The sequence below is a fragment of the Melitaea cinxia genome, chromosome Z (genome assembly GCF_905220565.1).
Source record: "Melitaea cinxia chromosome Z, ilMelCinx1.1, whole genome shotgun sequence".
Taxonomy (NCBI): Eukaryota; Metazoa; Arthropoda; class Insecta; order Lepidoptera; family Nymphalidae; genus Melitaea; species Melitaea cinxia.
This window is the reverse complement of record NC_059424.1, coordinates 7,273,638-7,291,841: the sequence shown is the minus strand read 5'-3', so window position 1 is coordinate 7,291,841 and position 18,204 is coordinate 7,273,638. Positions and strand designations below refer to the sequence as shown.

Here is an 18,204-nt window from a genome sequence, read left to right as displayed (position 1 = left end):
GATAAAATCCGAAGTGTTGTTTCATTATAATGAGTAAAATTCGTCTAAACATTAAAAAACAGTACATTAATACATTACAAGACAATGTCGATAAAGAACTTTGAAATAAATAAAATTTTAATATATTTATAATTTACGTACCTACTTATAATAAATTTGTAACTTCAATCGTCCCGCTACATTGTATTTATAAATAGCCTTCCTTCCTCTCTCCATTAAAAAAACAAAAACAAACTAAATGAGAATATGTTTCTCGTTTATTTAGATTAATTAAATTATAAAATTTGTAATGTTTTTAATTAACTTTAATCGTATTTAATTGCTTAAGTTTCCTGTCAAGTGAACTTATTTCGATAATACATTAGATTAAAAATAAAATTAGTTACGGACAAATAACATCTTTTGATAATGTTACTTATGTTTTCGTAATACATTGGTGGTAAAACTTGTTGTTATTTTTTAATTACTTTATTACCAGACAAGGTAATCGTAGAGCGAGTGAACTATTACTTTCAGAGAGCACTTAAAACCGTGTGTAAAGGTACCTTTTAGTACCTACATGTCCCATTGACTATTTTGAAAAATATAGGATTTGATTATAGTAATTAGACATAAATTATTATAAATTTAAGTCAACATTATAATAATAATTTAAACTAGTTTGGCATATTCTTATTATGGAGTCATAAAAAAAGATGTTCGAAATTAGTTGGCTAGTTCGTCGTCCTTTGTCCACGTTTCACCTTAAGGTCACATTTGATCAAATAAGGCTGTGTGTAATGTCTATAATAAAACTACTTTATGCTAAATAATCTAAATGATTCTCAAATATATTTTTTTCATATACCTAGCTTTTTTTGATGTTTAGAAAAAGATAGATGTACCTACATAGAAACGTGGCGCGGGCTACAAAGATAACAACTTGTCCGAGGATACCACGCCTGCGCGATTTTGTATATACCTATACATACCAACGTTATGTCAACGCTAAAATGTATACTATGATGCAAGGTATAACACGCCGCCACTTCCAACACATCAACATTTTTTGTCTTTTTTGCTATTCATAAGTGTGGCGTACCTTCGTGGATAGCATTACTAAGCAGGTAGATAGATATACAGTCGTCTAGGTAGGTACTTAGTCTTATCGTATTTTACACGAATATTTTTTATTATAAAATACTTAAAATAAAATACAAAATTTACTATTTGTAATATTTGCACTTTAAAGTATTATTTCGACACTTATAGCACATACCTATGAAAATTTGATGAGGAAATTATATTTTTTAAGTTACGGTTGTTTGTACCCTATCTAAGCTTCGGGAACTTTACCTAATAAGTTTGCTTAGTTCCTATTTTTTACATATCTGAAATACTATAGGTATTCGTCACTTTATGTATTAAGAAAAAATTGATTCTTAGAACAAACAAGTCTCCGTGGCCATTTGTTTTATTTTGTAACAATTCTTTAACTTTCGAATTAATTATTATTTGTTTATTAAAAACGCATTTATATTGAAGCCATACTATTGTAAAATTAAATTAATATGTAATAAATCTATCGTGAAATTAAATGTTTTTTATTTTAATACTGTTTACCAAAACAATCATATTAATACTTAAGTGAGCAATTGAAATTTTCTAGGAGTACATACTTTGATTCGATCTAATTTTTTTTACCGACTTCAAAAAAGTAGAAGATTCGATTGTATTTTTTTTATGTACCTCAGAACTTTGAGTGGTTGGACCGATTTCGACGATTTTTAAATTGAAAGTTGTTGCGTCTCATGTGGTCCCATTTATATTTAATTGAGATCTGAAAAGTAGGTACTTTTCGAATTATATCTAATAATGCGTATTTACTTGAATATTTTTACGTCGACCTATGTTGTATTATAAATTTATAACGCATAACTTTTCACTGGGTGTGCCGATTTTGATGATTCTTGTTTCAATCGAAAGCTGATGATGCGCGTATATATTAGGACTTTACCTGTGAAATTGCCGTTTCGTAGTACTGGCTATTTCAAACATAAAAAAAATCGCTAAGAACTCGAATTTCAAATTATTTTCATTTTAAAAATATAAAATTCCTTTTTTATAATTAGTCATTTGTTTAATGGTTAGCGTTCTGTTTACATCGCATTTGTACGCTTTTTGTCATCATAGATATGTTAAAAATTCGAGTGATTATGGAGTATGAGTTCCGTCGTGGTTAAAGCAGCAGAAGCGGCACGCAACATCTACCACGTTTACTGTGCGAACACTACTAACGATCGTACCACCCGATATTAGTTTGCTCGCTTTCGTTCCGATAATTTTGACCTAAGAAATGAAACACGTGGTCGGCCGAAAATGTTGGTCGACAATGACGAATTAAAGGCGATTGTGGAGGCTGATGATTCTCAGACTACAGCTGAATTAGCAGCAGCTTTCGAAGTTAGCACTAAAACAATATTGGTCCATTTGCGTCAAATTGGCAAGGTAAAAAGCTCAACAAATGGATGCCTCACGAATTAAATGAACAGACACACAAACGAAGGCATATTGAATCGCAATGTTACTTGTGTCGAAAAATGGATTCTATTCGACAATCGCAAGCGCTCAGCTAGTTGGTTAGATCCTGGTTCAGTACCTAAACAATACCGTAAACGAAAAATGACCCCTAAGAAAGTAATGGTAACTGTTTGGTGGTCTAGTGCCGGTGTAATTCATCACAGCTTCTTACCAAACGGCACGAGCATTACTGCAGATGAGTACTGTGAAGAACTAAACACAATAATGAGGAAGCTCGCACGTCTCCAACCAGCTTTGGTCAATCCCTCGGCTCTGCTGCTCCGGCACGACAACGCGCGACCTCATACTGCACAGCAAACAGTCTCCAAGTTACAAGAGCTGGGGTTGGAAGTTTTCCGTTATCCACCGTACTCACCAGATCTTGCCCCTACAGACTTCCACTTTTTCCAGAATTTGGATAACTTTTTGGCGGGAAAAAATTCAATAGCCGAGAGGCAGTACAAAATGCCTTTGCAGAGTTTGATACCTCCCGTCCAGCAGAGTTTTTCAGGAAAGGCATCAATAAGTTACTATTACGTTGGCAAAAATACATTGCTTCCATGGGTAATTACTTTGATTAAAAAAGTAAAAAATATAAAAAAAAAAAGTGCGTTAACTTATTTCATCAAAAACGGTACTGTCATAGGTAAAGACCTATTATATATATAGTCGATGTAATTGAATTCGGTTTTTTTTTCATTTGCGAGCAAACACAATTATCATAATACTACGTGCAACTATATACTTATTACCTATTTAGTAAGGAATTTATCATAATATACCTAGTAGAATCTTTTAATCTTAACAAATACAATTGTCCGAATGTTACCGATCGTTATCTGCAATAAAACAATACTTGATAATTTTTATTTTAGTATATAAAAATGAATTTATCAGTAAATTTTAAAATGTACATGAACGTTATCGCATTCCAGTATCAAATATGTTGTAAAGGACCTAATTTTTACTGACTTCGTTAATTGTGAACCGATTTCGTAAAATTTATTTTTTTAATTAATGGGGCTTACTCTAGCTATAAAAATAAATATAGGTTCTATATTTACCAAATTCCTCAAAAAAAATGTGTATTCAGACATCAATGGTTGTTAGTAAACCAATATATAATTAGTATATGGTATGAGATTGCTGCTGATAGCATTTAGTTTTACAAAAATACTGCACACACTCTCTCAACACTCTGCTATTTAATATATTTAGTTCTATTTATTAAATAACAGAGTGAAGACTAGATATACCTACCTATATTATATAAGCTGTTCGAGTCCTGGGGACATCCATTAATTACGTGAGCTCAGAATGGGGTTAGGGGTCCAATGGAATCTCACCAAATCTCATTTAAACCGAGGGGAGTCATCGAAAATCTTATCTCAACTGCAAGAAATCTAAAATATTACACGTTTTCGTACACAAGTCTCCGTGGATTAAGTAAAAATTATAAAAAGAGTGTTGTTTGCTGCTTTGAATATTATTTAATTTAATTTAACTATAGTATACCTGAACGGTTTACTATTTTCCCGAATAATAAAAATAAATTTAGTTTAAAATATTTTGAGCGTCAATCCCACGTAGGGGCGGGGTCCAGGCAAATCTCACTTAATCTCAACTAAGGGAGGGAGGGGTCTAAACTGATCGAAAAATATCTCACGTAATTAATGGATGTCCCCTAATTACGTTCCTTCAACTGGGGAATTCTATCGGTGTTATAGATCACGTTACTTACGAAAAAAAATCTTAGTCCTTTATTAAATTTTACTTGGTTAAATAATAAGCGAGCTACTGTGGCAACGCACTTTTGCATAATCGACCAATACTACTTTTCTTATCCTTAAAAAACTTCTATAAAATGAAATATTAATACTAACTGCCGCATACAACTAAAGAACCGCATATGGAAACGAATTATTTGTCTCGTAAAATCTTTTTAATTGTAAATTATATTATAGCCATGCTTAAGCACTCACGAAAGGTATCATGCGGAAAAAGTATATCAAAGTAGCTCGTTTATTTATACAAAGTCTATAAAATCTGTTATAATTTTTATTCATGCGGAACGTAATCTGTTACACCTAGAGAACCCCCCATTTGAAGCAACGTAGTTAGAAGTCGAACATACTGTATATATTTTACGGGCTTATTAAGGCTTCAAAGGCTTTGTTCATCTGGTTCGACAAACTAACTACTTACTACTTGCATGCACACAAACAAAAATATCAAGTATTTATACTTTACTGTTCTCGGAGAGTCGATTTTGCAAACACATAGTATTATTAATTTTATTAGATAGAATTGACGATTTACATAATTATACCTGAGTAAAACTTAATTTATCCATTCGAATGAATTATCCAAGAAATCCATTCCAAACAACTGCACCTAATTGGACAGTTGTTTTTTTTTTTTTTTTTTTTTTTATGTTCGTCGTTGTCAGGATATCTGTGTAAAAAATTTCGATCACAAAAAAAAACAGTGGTACAAAGTTGGGTCAGCTTCAATTAAATATATTTTTACGCAGAAATTAAAAATAAAACCAGTAAATGGGATATCTCTTTTATTCTTAAAAAGTAGAACAAACTTAATATATATTGACATTAAAGTAATTAATCTAATTACTATTTAAATAAAAGTAACACCACCGTTGTGCGCACGTGCCACGAAAAACTGGTGGTGGTGGCTAGATGGCTATACACTTTTGAATCTTAACTGAAAAAAAAAGATATGTTGCTATATTATCTTCATTTAGCACAGTTACTCAAGTTTTAAGAAATAACGATTCTACCTTGTCTGATAGGTATAATATATGGCATTCAAAGTATATTTTTGCTTTCAATGTTTTTTTTTTCTGCGCTCGAGATAAATTAATATATAATTATGTAATATTCAACGGAGACGAAGTCATTGGTATCAGCCAGTTACTAATATAAAATTATTCACGCTCATCGGGCAGGATAACCTATAGATAAAAACTTAGAAGCTAGTAGCGACACCTATTTATTGCAACAGATAATTAAACCTACGCCATAACTCCGCTTGACGATTATTTATAGATGGCGATAGAGTGCCGAGTGACAAGGTCATGGATGCATTTTGTTATTGCTTAATGTTCTTTAAAATTACTTTCACTAAAATCATAAAAAAACACACGCTGTAATTTTGTGTGATTTGAATGAAATAAGTAAAATTTCATAAGCACATGGTTTGATTGTGAATTATGCTAGCTCGTATAGCTATTTACATATTTTTTTCCATAAAATGCATCACATATAAATATATCTCATCCACCCTCGGAGGCGGGAATCGACCCGCAACGCCGGAAGCAGAAAGCAGGGTCACTACAAACTGCGCCAAGGGGCTAGTCAAAATATAGTGTAGGTTTGTGTGTGTGTGTGTGTGTAGTAAACGATATTTTAGGATGGCAATGCATCTAGATTCTAAATGTTCTTACGATATGTATATTTTACGAATCGAGACGAGAAAACAATTCTTTTTCAAAAGTACTTCTGTAACGAAATTGTTTAATTCCTAGAGATAAACGACAGGTCTATAAATAACAACAACTTATTTAAGTATCAATATTTATTACATAAATTATAGCCAAGCTTACACTTTCATTGATTGTATCTAAACCGATTTAGACTGCCTAAGTTATATTTTAACGATCTGTAACTACTCGGGGACATTGCGATAACCACAACCGGCTTAGAATCGTCTAACAAATTCTTTCACTTTACATCATTGCCATTATAAATCATCTTGAGATATTATATGCAAGTATAACAGATATTTCAAATAAATTAAAACATCACAATGGCATCTTCAGTGCCCCCGCAATAGCTCTATATATAAAAATCTTAAAATTATTATTATGAAACTAAGATCACTCTATGAATTACAAGTAATTAGGCTATGATTGGTGTTACTACAGTTCAACTATTCAATTTAATAAATGACAATAATGATTAGCTCTACGACAACGCTCGCGTAAGCAATTTTACGTACTAATATTCATTTAGTTCTGAGTATGGCTTTTATTCTTACAGTATCACATATAAAGAATGCGTACTTTCCTCATCGACATATCAATAGCCTATTTGAAAACTTTTAAAAATGTTAATCACGAAATCATTTTTAAAGAAAACTTCATGAAAATTTTATGAAAAATGTAAATTAAAAAAATGACGAGGAAAGACGCTACAAATATACAAACTAGTTATTTTAAATTTATCCTTATACAAATGTGTCTTAATCCTTCTAAAAGAGGCGAATTTATTGCTTTAGGCGTACAGATTATTATCGGAGACACAATGTACAATCACATACATTCATAACGACATCAATGATTAAAGAATCTCGTATAATGTAAAAGTAACACTGTCAAAAAACGTCTGTCTGCATTTTAGATTAATATCAAAACTTTATCAATATAAACAAATAGTAAACACATTCACTTAAATGAAGAAAATTAATTTTTCTATATCACTATATTAATAAAAAATAAATATTTTAACATTACACTAAGAACCAATTACAATACTGGACAGGCGATTTTTATAAATATCTAACCTTCTTGTCCACAGTATCAAAAATCGTATCATCTTCATAACTTTTAAAATAATCGAGGTCATAAATAATATGCTTTCGACCTATTAATATCACTATCAATATAAATATTATATCTACTTTGATTACTGGATATGATAATTGGTGTTATAAGACCGATTTTTAATTTGTTACAAGATAGCTTTAAAATTTTATACATGCGAAAATGAAAATAAAAATTCAGTATAGGAAAATCTATTTGCTCTCAAGTAAGATTCAAACCAAACAATTTATTGTATTTTGTCTTTAAAGTGTATTTTTAATAAGACGCCTAAAACTCATATACTTATTATTTATTATAATTTTAGATATTTTCAATTTAGATACCTCGATTGAGAAGTGGACCATGGAAGACACTTACAAGGTGTTTTTTTAACAAAATATATATTTGACAAAATACACAATTTCTTTAGCTTTAATTCATTATTCTGATTTATCTCATTTGCATTTTTTTTTTAAATACAACAAATATGTTTTAAGAGCAAGACTTTAAACTTTCGTTTTGTGAAAAGGTTTAAGCAATTGTCATTTGAATTAGACAGATATCTATTTATTAACATATGGATATATAATACAAAACAAAATTAAAACATATAAATTATAGTAATAATTCGTTGACGTAAACTCGAAAACATTATTTTATCGTTGCAGAAAGGTGGTAGATAAAAAACGAAAAAAAAAAAAAAAATTTAATCACTTTTCTAAAATCACTGTTAAACTGGAGATTTTCAAAACATTTTGTAATCACTTCTAGTTTATGTTAAGTGACTACTCGGGTCATATTTCTTATTTTGTAACAGTAACAGTACTTTAATTCCAATATTAGCTAAAAACTAAGTATTCTTGCAATGATTAATCTTTTTAAATTTTCGGAATATTTTGGCTGTATTAATATCACCAGTCATAATACTTGAATAAGTGCTAATATTAAGCACGAATTGAACGTATTAAGAAATGATAGTTTATTAGATTGTATTTGTATATGATATATAAATCTTTATTACTAGAACCACCACTTTTTTGCAACATTACACATACATTGAAAACAGGGTATAAAAAACACATGCAAACTTTGATAAGAACAAGAAGCAACTATAAAGGAAAACAATGGCTTCAAGTTTTTTGAAGAGGAAGTTTTCTTTGGAAGAATGGATACTTCCGTATTCTACAAGAGTCGCATGCTTACACATTCTACTGAAAGAATAAAATACGTATCGGATATTAAAGCCACACACGTATATAATGTATATATACAAGAATAACTTCACCGTAAACTGATCAACTTGGCTTGCTAAAATTACTTTTAATACCTTTTGTAGAAAACTCTATTTTTGTTATATATTCATTTTAACTTGTTTTCCTGGCATTAGATCCGTGCTGTAAACCGTTATTATCAAACCTAAGTACTATAGAAAATTATTTCGTACGTAAGTCTCGTGTCTTTGAATGAAAATTTTTTCTAGCTAGATATTCCTTATACGGTGAATGGAGTGAAAGAATCCAAAAATTTCTGTATTTTTTTAAATAAATTATTTTCATCGAAAGGCTCAAACTATGTGGCAAATTATACTAAGCCATAAGTATTATAAATTATTCGAAAAGTACTTCTTATTAGTATTACGTTTCCATTGTTTTTCGATTCCTAGAACAATGCTTCATATTAAGTGAATTTGTCACGTTATTAGTGCCGTCTTGCTTTTAAATAAATTATGACCTTATCATATGAGCTGAAATCAAATTATTTATGTAAAAATTATTTAGTAGCTTTCTTTCGTTGTGTTTAATATGCTTATATAACGCATTTAAAATTAACATAAAACATTTTTTTAAATAGGTTAAATAAACTGTAATTAACAAAATACTAACTTTGAACTCTTCGAATAAGAGTAATTAGAAATAAGACCATTTTCGCATTGATGTTTAACCCTTTCACCGCCTGAGTCGGATTTATCCAACAAAAAACCCTGTGTATTATATATTCAATGTATAAACATATTATGATGTTTTAGCCTAAAATTTTTTCTTTTTCGAAAGTTTATCTATTCAACCTTTTAATTAGTGTTACAATTCAGATTTACTATATCAAGAAACAAAATAAAATACTATTTCAATTAAGGTAAATTTACTAATATTATCCCGGAGAAAGTGTATTCGCTTCCAACGCCTATGTCGTATTTATCCGACAGTAGTGATGAGAAATAATGTTAGAATTTATAAGATATGGAATATTTATAAACAAAATTATTATATTAAATTGCAAGTTATTGAATAAAAAAAAAGTACATTATGTAATTGTTATTTAATAACGTGTTGTTTTTGCTCTGTGTAAATCTATATTTTGTAAGAAATTAGCGATTTAGTTATTTTTGTACGGACAACTATAAATGCTAATTCCCATCCCTGAACTGAGTACTTTTCGCCAGTATAGCCAGCACACAGCCAGCGCCTGCGTCGGATAAACACGACCGTTCATGACGTCACAACCGTATGGAATTTTCCATTAGTGTTGCGCGTGTTTTTGTGATATAGTAGTGAGTTAGTAAGTTTTACGTTCGTGATTTTAAAATAGAAATTTACCATGACGACTGCTGAAGAATTAATACAAATTCTAGGTGATGACGTCACGAATTTGTGTCAGACGAAGAATTCGATATTGATGAAGAGGTAATTATATCTTTTATTAAATTGTTTTATTTAAATTTATTTTGCAGTGAGAAACGAACATCATTTTAATACGTAACGCTCGTGCATAAGACTTACCACAAATTAACACAAAATCAAGAGATTTTCAGCCCGTGTTCATCTCCAGAGTAATAATTTTTTTTTTTTAATGAAGAAATAACAATTAAGACTGATTAAGTATGTTTAAAGACTGATAAACGTATGTTTGAAGATTAATTTATGTGCGGCACTATACTTAATAAAGAAGTTAAACCTTTGATTAAAATTTTATAATTTTTATTTATTTCATTACTTTCTTTATCGATAACTATACTTTACAACACTATGCAAAATTGTACCTAAAGGTTGCTGGCGCTACAGGCACTTCTCGAGAATTATGACATGGCGGTTAAAGGGTTAATTAGTGATGATGTTATTTGAGACTAATCTTAAAATAATCGTTGGACATAAAAACGGTGCTAACAATACATATAAAAGTAATTCGCCACTTGCTCTTTATAGAATATATATCGCTCAGCATTAAAATTTTAACACAATTATATTTAAATCGCATAGCATTCACGTCAAAGTTAAGCAATCGCACCGATAATTCTCACAAGCTGGAAATATAAAGCACTTATAAGCTAGGTTGGCAGTATTATTTATTTAACCTAGGCTACTCTAGTTTTAAAAAAATTAATTTAAATGTCTCCACACGCATCGTAACATACATAATTATGACTCAAAAGCAACTTATGCAGATCAACAAAAGTTACAATTGACGATTAATTTATGCTAAAGATATAAAAATGAAGATTCAATATAATACTACAAACAATATTTTTAACATGATCTGTACTACACAGCCATAATCAAACACTCGAGCCACTCAAAAACTAAATTACATATAAAATTTTGATGAAAAATCTAATATATTAAAGCAAAGTTTACACGAACTTAAAACATACCACATATTAATAAATTCAGCCTTATTTACATGCAGTTAGAAAAAGTTAAAAGTAAAAATTAAGTAAATGCAATAAAATTGTGGCAAGTTTATATGTTAATTAAGTACATATTTCTGATCACAATGGCAGTATACTTATATAAAAATCGAATTTCGGATAAATAAAATCTTAGACTGGCATAGATTTTTGAGTATTTCTTTTACATTCTTATGCTAAAACATTATCCTTATATAGAAAATTTAAACTTTAATCAACACAATTATATAAAAATTATTACAGCAAATTTAGCTACCTACAATATATATTCTTAAAAAAAAATTAAATTGTTAGTCGGAATGTTTCTATAAAAAAGTGTTACTCATAAACTATATTTTTCTTTTCCGATTATTTTTTATTTTCAATGATTTTAAAGCACATTACTATCTTTGAAAATTTAGTCTAGATGTAATTTATAATATTTTCTTTATATATTTTAGTATAATTACAATATATCTATTGTAAAAGGAAAAGAACAGAGTTATGTTTCTTTGTGAATTTAAATTACATTCATTTAGCTCTTTATCTATTGAGTTCTTTACTTTCAAAAGTATTCTTGATAATTTGCAATAAACATATACATATATGCTTACATTAAAAGAAAGAAATTGGCAATTAATTCGATGTACTGTACCAGCAAGACGGTTTATAAAGCTATGTTTTTATACTGATATTTGTATAATTTTAGGCCTTCAATTACAATATTTAGCTGCCCATAGTCACAATCATGCACATAAATACGATCTGTCTAAAGTATAAAATAACTGGTATAAATAGCAAATGTAAAAAAAAAAATCAATTACATAATCATTACTTCTTTCCTTTTTATAAATTATCTTGAATTGAGCTCTTATTTTTTTATTTAATTTTAGACATTCAAAATATTTACAATTTATTGTTATGAAAACATACAACCTATTAAAGAAATTAATAATGGCAATTATTTCAATGTAGCAGCGAGATGTTACATACTTAACTTGAGATTTTTGTATGTATTTGACAGACTGTCATGCTATGAGTACATTCTGACAGTACCAAAAAATATATGTGTACAAAACAATCAAATTCTAATAACATATAAAAAATTATAATTATACCTAATCTATTGAAAGACATCTATGTTTACCAAAATTGTCTATTCTTATGAGTTCTTTTTAGAAAAATATACAAATGCATCATTTTTTAAATATTAATCACTGTATTCGAATCACGAGTAAAGGGAGATCGCCATCTAGTGGTCTTCTTCTCACATTAACTAGCAATGCTTTGACACTTTATTAAACAAGAAAACCATATGGGCCACTGACGCGTATTTGAGCACGCATACTTTGAACACTGTTCATTATTTTCTTCTGATGTCCAACCAGAGTCACTCCTAAAGAAGCTAGTTGGTGCACAGTAAGATCAACAACTGCATTCATGTCTGTGATTCCTGCAGCTCTAAATTTCTCAATATATCGAGACATTTTAATGCACTCCAACCATTCTTCAACAGAAGAAAATTGAATTAAGTCAGGAGTATCACCTGCAAGGGGATCTGCTGAACGGTTTTGGGCTATTTTTCTCAATGTGTCAGGACAACGAATAAGCTTATCTAGAGTTTTAACAATACTTGCAAATGTGGGTCGATGAGTACGTTCTTTCTGCCAGCAATCAAGCATCAACTGATAAACTGCTTCCGGGCAGTCCATTGGTGCAGGGAGTCGGTAACCTTTTTCTATAGATTTTATAACATCCTGATTACTCCAGTTCCAATAAGGACGCTCACCAAAACTCATAACTTCCCAACAAACAATTCCCATAGACCAAACGTCACTCGCTGATGTGAACTTTCTAAAGGCAATAGCTTCAGGTGCAGTCCAGCGTACGGGTATTTTTCCACCACGTGTTGTGTACGCACCATCAGCGGTTGACTCGATTTCCCGCGATAAACCAAAATCGGCAATTTTACATACAAGTTGAGAATTTACAAGAACATTTCGTGCAGCTAGATCACGGTGAATGTAATTCATTTCTGACAAATATTGCATTCCTGTAGCTATACCGCGCAACATTCCAACTAATTGCAATACGCGAAATTTTCCATCATTTGCACGTAAAAAAGTATCCAAAGAACCATTTTCCATAAATTCAGTTATAATCATAATTGGATTACATTTTGTAACAACCCCTTGCAAAAATATGACATTAGGATGTTCAAATTGACCCATAATAGAGGCTTCTGCAAGGAAATCTCTCCTGGCTCTCTCAGTAGACCCAGGTTTGAGCGTTTTAATAGCAACATCAATCTCTTGACCACAACTAGCAGGTAATTTAAGTTTGCCCCTACAAACATCTCCAAATTCTCCACCACCAATAATTGCTTCTATTGTTATGCAGGATGCATCAATTTCACGAGCAAACTCTCTAACTGCTTGATTAGGATCTTCGTATGTGTGAGGATCTATGTATGTTCTAGACCCAGTTCCAGCAAATAAAGGTGTTGTAGCGTTACTGCTTGTTTTTGCGGGTCTATCAGGACCAGTGTATACTTCCCCATTGCGATAGTTCAAAGCATTACAATCGCTTGGCTGTTTTTTATCACACTCATCGTCAGCACGAGACCGTAAAAATAAAACAGTGGCAATAATTGCCACTACTGAGAGAACAACTACTGCTACCATTACACCTGCAACTAATCGTACCTGTGCACCTTCTTCTTCTCCAACAAATGATGTCTCAAGTACAGATCCAGTTCTTGCATAAACAATTCCACTCAATTCTCCCCAACCTCTTTTCATTTTTGCTCTTACTCTTATTCCATACTCAGTATCTCTCTTTAAGCCGGTAATAATAATGTGCGGTTCTTTTGTTATTTTAACTGTTGCATTAGCTGTTTTTTCCAGATTGTCTTTTGGAAAACATTTGACTTCATAACTTTCAATAGCATCATCTGGATCTGTTAAATCTATTGGTGGAGGGTTCCAAGCAAGTGCTAATTTGTCACTTTCAACACTGACAACTCTCAATTTAGTAATCACACTGACAACAGAGGCTTCAGTGACAGCAGTTATTTCTACCTTTTTTGCAGGTTCACCAGTCAAATCTGATACACCATTTAAAGCAAAAACTTGGAATTTATATTCTGTTACTGGATCTAAGCCCATTATAGTTACTCTCGTTGAATTGAGACCAGAAGCAGCCGGTCGATATTCTACATTAGGGCCACAATTTAAACAATGTACTTTGTATGTCACATCAGCTCGACCTCCAGTTTTATGAGGAGGCTGCCATGCAAGTGATATAGAAAATTGATCAGCAAATGTCACAGTTAAATTATCAGGTGCTGTGGGTGGTTGAGTACAAGGGTTATTTTTTGGATCTTTTTTAGCTCTGAAAAAACCCGGAACACATTTACATTCTGCCGATGCATAAGCTGTAGTTTCTGAATAGTCTGGACATGGTATGCAAGGCTCATCTCCAGTATGAGATTTGAATTTACCAGGTGAGCACTCATTACATATTTGGTTGTTGTAATCAGGTTCATAACCAGCTCGACATTTACATGAGCCACTTGGAAGAGTCCATTTACCATCACCTTTACACAAATATACAGGAGATGCTTCACCAGGAGCTGTTTCAGCATTTTCAACACAAGTACCATTTGCTTGTTCTATAACGGTTACCTCACGGCCAGTTGGTGTGGCAGGAAACTTAGCAAAGTTGATTGTCACTTCAGGGCAAGTTATATAATAAACTTTTACAGCTAAAATAGATATACAAGCCCCTTGATCTCTAAATGCAATATAAACACCACGCTTTGTTACAGCTATACTCTTTACTTCAGTATTAATATCTACCTCGGAGTTAGTGTTAAATCTACCTTCACCAGCTGCAATTCGACCCACTAATTTGTAGCTTTCAGGCTCCCATGGCGGTTGTTCACGTGTCGCAACATCAAACTCATAGTATAGTAAGCTAAATGTTTCCTTGCAACTTAGAGCATTACCTGGAAAGAGTGAACAGTCTCGAATAGTAAATTTAATTTCAATATAAATTCGGTTTGCATTTCTTCTCTCTATGAATGGAGTCCATAACCAATTATTAACATTATGATGTGCTACATCACACACCACGTACGATCGCCAGTTTATTTGTTTCTCAAAATTTGTGTAAGATTCTTCAAGCCATCCAGGAGTGTTGGCTTGAGGGCCATACGGATAACGTGTCCATCCGAGAGTATCTTCGGTCGTAGTGTCAAGAAGCAGAACTTGTTCGCCTCGTACATTCAAAGCGGTTATCACCGCGGCCGCCACCGCTGCGCAAAACCACATCATCTCGACGACATAACAATAACTAAGCAAACTCCTAAATACAGTTTTTTTTTTTAATAAACGTAATAAAAACACAACGTCTTTACTACATAATGACAAAAACGAGTTCTCACAATTAAGGGCTAACACTTCACTTTGTTCAAGATAAAGGACTGTCCCGTCATTTCTCTACGGCAATGTACCTACTTCAAGTGTTCACCTTGTAAAAGATTATAGCTTAACCCTGTTTGACATGTGTTATCACATTAACATAGTTTGTTCGAGTCCATGATAGTTTAAAAGCACTATTTTAGTAACTTAAGTGAAAATCCACATTTTTAATTTATATTGATCTTTTATTACTGAGTCGAAAACTCGCTTACTTTACTTGACATGGACGCGCAGCACTTTAATGTGTTGCCATTCTTAATATTATCGATAAAAATAAAATCGCATCGTAGTATCGTACACTTCGTAAGTTCGTACATTACCAGTAATAGAAACTTTTTTTTTGCTAATAAATAAAAATATTAATAGTTTTCCTATCGATGGTGTTAAGTACAATATTTAGTTGTAAGTAGAACTGTTAATGAATCTAAATACTATATAAGGATAAATTCAAAAGTGTATAACTTTAATGTATTTTTATTAATTTCTTCGAAACAAAATTATCACACAGATGACTTTAAAATAATATTTATAAAATGAATGATTACTGCAAGACTAAAATATAGTCCAAGATAATTCAAATTTTCATTTTCGATCCAGCTTGATTTTAAAAGAATTTGGCTATCGAAAGTTCGGACAACTGTTACCGTATCAATAAAACTGGCTTTATTATCAATAAATGTTTTCTTTCTTAATCGCCTTGCTTTAAAAATACTACCATAACCTGGAGGAATAGAAACATTCTGGATCACTTCTTCTGTAGACCATTCTTTGGGAATCCCTCTTATAATACCCGTTCTAGAAACATTAAATGATGGAATAAAGGCTTTGAATCTGTTACCGACTCAAAAGTTTAATATCGCTGGTAAAGTTATTAGTATCTGAAAAATTTGTAAATGTAATGTCTCTTCAAACTTCCATTTAGAATATTTTTTAATGAATTATTTTTAAGAAATCGACCAAAAGAGACAGGATGAAGTGTGACATTTTCATCCGGAGATAATTTTTCTTTTTGTATATGAAGTACATACGGTCCAATATCTGAGGTTTGGTAAAGACGAACTGTAGTAGTTGGGACTTTAGTAGCAGACATATCACCTTGACCACTAGTGGTCATTGTGATAAGTTTGGAAAGATCACAATTATTATCATCATTTAAACAAGAACAGTCGTTCTCTTTATTTGCCTTGCCATGACGCTTTCTTTTTTTATTGCAATGTTTACATATTCTTAGAGCATTTGTGCGCTTTCTCTTTAGCTTTGCATTATTCACAGAACTAACATCCGTATCCATAGAAGATTCACATTGCTCAATAGTAACATAATGAGATACCTGTGGGACTGTGCCCCCAGGATCGGGAGGTTCGTCTCCCATGGAGAAAACTAAAAATATTTACACTGATTACGAAATATAAACTAAAAATAACTAAAATAACAAATATTTACACTACTTTACACCTATCGGAACCATAAAAGATATTTTCAAATTTTAAATTGCAAAAAAAAACACTCCCGTTCTTTAGACGTTTCCCGCGCTTTTTTTGTATACATAATAGGGTACTTTCGGTAGTGCAAAATAAATTATTGTTTTATTATATTGAAATTAAAAGTCGTATATTTTAATCTGTATATCACGTGACCTAAAACACGAGCCACCATGGTATGACGTCATATGGTCAAAAACAAAGATCTGTCAGTGTTGTAAACAGCTAGGTACATAATTATCTATCAACTTTAACTTCAAGGAGTAATAGTTCTGCTCTTTCGTTAGTGCATTTCATTTGTAGCTATTTTTTAGATAGTACGAATTTGCGAAATTGGATAATCTATTCTTAAATTGATTTATGTTTTACATCACCATCTACATTTTCCATCACTCTATTACTGAAGAGATGCTTTTGCGAGTTTTTATTAGATAGTGTTCTTGCTAACTAAGGCAGTGCCCTCATAATGTGGATTCATATTATGAGCGAGCGTTTGGTTCAAGTCCCGTAAATCATATGGCCAGTCAACATTTTATCATGTTTTGATCATGTCCACTCTGTGTTCGATCTTTTAGGCTAGCTAACCCTAGATCTTTAACCTATCCTCGTGTTTAAGAGGAAAGGATACCGGCTCTTTCTCCATACAAACGTAGTCGACTGCTTTCTCCCTGGATAATGAAACTAGATCAAATATTTTTGTAACATAAAACCTTTTACTGCCATGACAAAGCCCCTATGTCTTGTTTTTTGGACGAAGTTCCTTACGGCAGGCTTAATATTTGGCTGGGCGACTGAACTGAAAAAAATGTGATAGTAAAACCGTAAGAAAAATATATAACGGAAGTGACGTAATATCAGTCGCACGACTGTATAATATGACGTTTGTAAAACTAAAATATTATTATTATTATTATTATTTTTATTTTTTTTTATTCAGTATATTTTCGTATGATTACATTTTTAAATATATTTATAAAAAAGACAAATAAAAATATTTAAAAATATAAAAATAGTAGTCCTCCGATGGCAGGTTGAGGCCCAGGCCACCGGTAGTTAAGGTTCCAGGCTGAGGAACCTCCTCACAATGCGGGCCGTTTTAAGCAACACTGCCTTTTGTATCCGACCCTTGATCCAACAGTCAAGTGAGAGTTTCTTAAGGTGTTGGTCGAAACTCTTCGCTAATAGACCATTAACCGATACAACAATAGGAACAATTATTGTTGAGTCTACATTCCACATGCCGGTACTCTCGTGGGCAAGGTCTAAATATTTACTTAATTTTTCTTTTTCGGCCTTTACGAGATTATCGTCATGTGGAACTGTAATGTCAACAATAATTGCTCGGCGCGCTGATCGGTCTACTAGCACTATATCAGGCTTATTGGCTGCAATAAACCTGTCAGTGACAATAGATCGATC

At 31.6% G+C, this 18,204-nt stretch overlaps 2 protein-coding genes across 2 annotated transcripts; one reads left to right on the top strand and one right to left on the bottom strand.

Annotated features, from left to right (window-relative positions):
- The first annotated feature begins 2,358 nt into the window (after window positions 1-2,358).
- Window positions 2,359-3,530, top strand: LOC123668546 (histone-lysine N-methyltransferase SETMAR-like). Its single transcript, XM_045602279.1, has 3 exons — window positions 2,359-2,487; window positions 2,605-3,123; window positions 3,495-3,530. The coding sequence occupies exons 1-3, from the start codon at window positions 2,359-2,361 to the stop codon at window positions 3,528-3,530; spliced, it is 684 nt and encodes a 227-aa protein (XP_045458235.1).
- An 8,183-nt stretch (window positions 3,531-11,713) lies between these two features.
- On the bottom strand, window positions 11,714-15,157 carry LOC123668545 (ephrin type-B receptor 1-B). Its single transcript, XM_045602277.1, has one exon. It carries the CDS (start codon window positions 15,155-15,157, stop codon window positions 12,119-12,121), a length of 3,039 nt encoding a protein of 1,012 aa, XP_045458233.1. The 3' UTR covers window positions 11,714-12,118.
- Between the last annotated feature and the right edge of the window lie 3,047 nt (window positions 15,158-18,204).

Coding starts and splice junctions, on each gene's coding strand:
- LOC123668546 (XM_045602279.1), top strand. CDS start 2,359: ATGTTGGTCGACAATGACGAATTAAAGGCGATTGTGGAGGCTGATGAT. Junction 2,488..2,604: donor ATTTGCGTCAAATTGGCAAG/GTAAAAAGCTCA, acceptor GACAATCGCAAG/CGCTCAGCTAGTTGGTTAGA. Junction 3,124..3,494: donor AAAATACATTGCTTCCATGG/GTAATTACTTTG, acceptor ATCGCATTCCAG/TATCAAATATGTTGTAAAGG.
- LOC123668545 (XM_045602277.1), bottom strand. CDS start 15,157: ATGATGTGGTTTTGCGCAGCGGTGGCGGCCGCGGTGATAACCGCTTTG.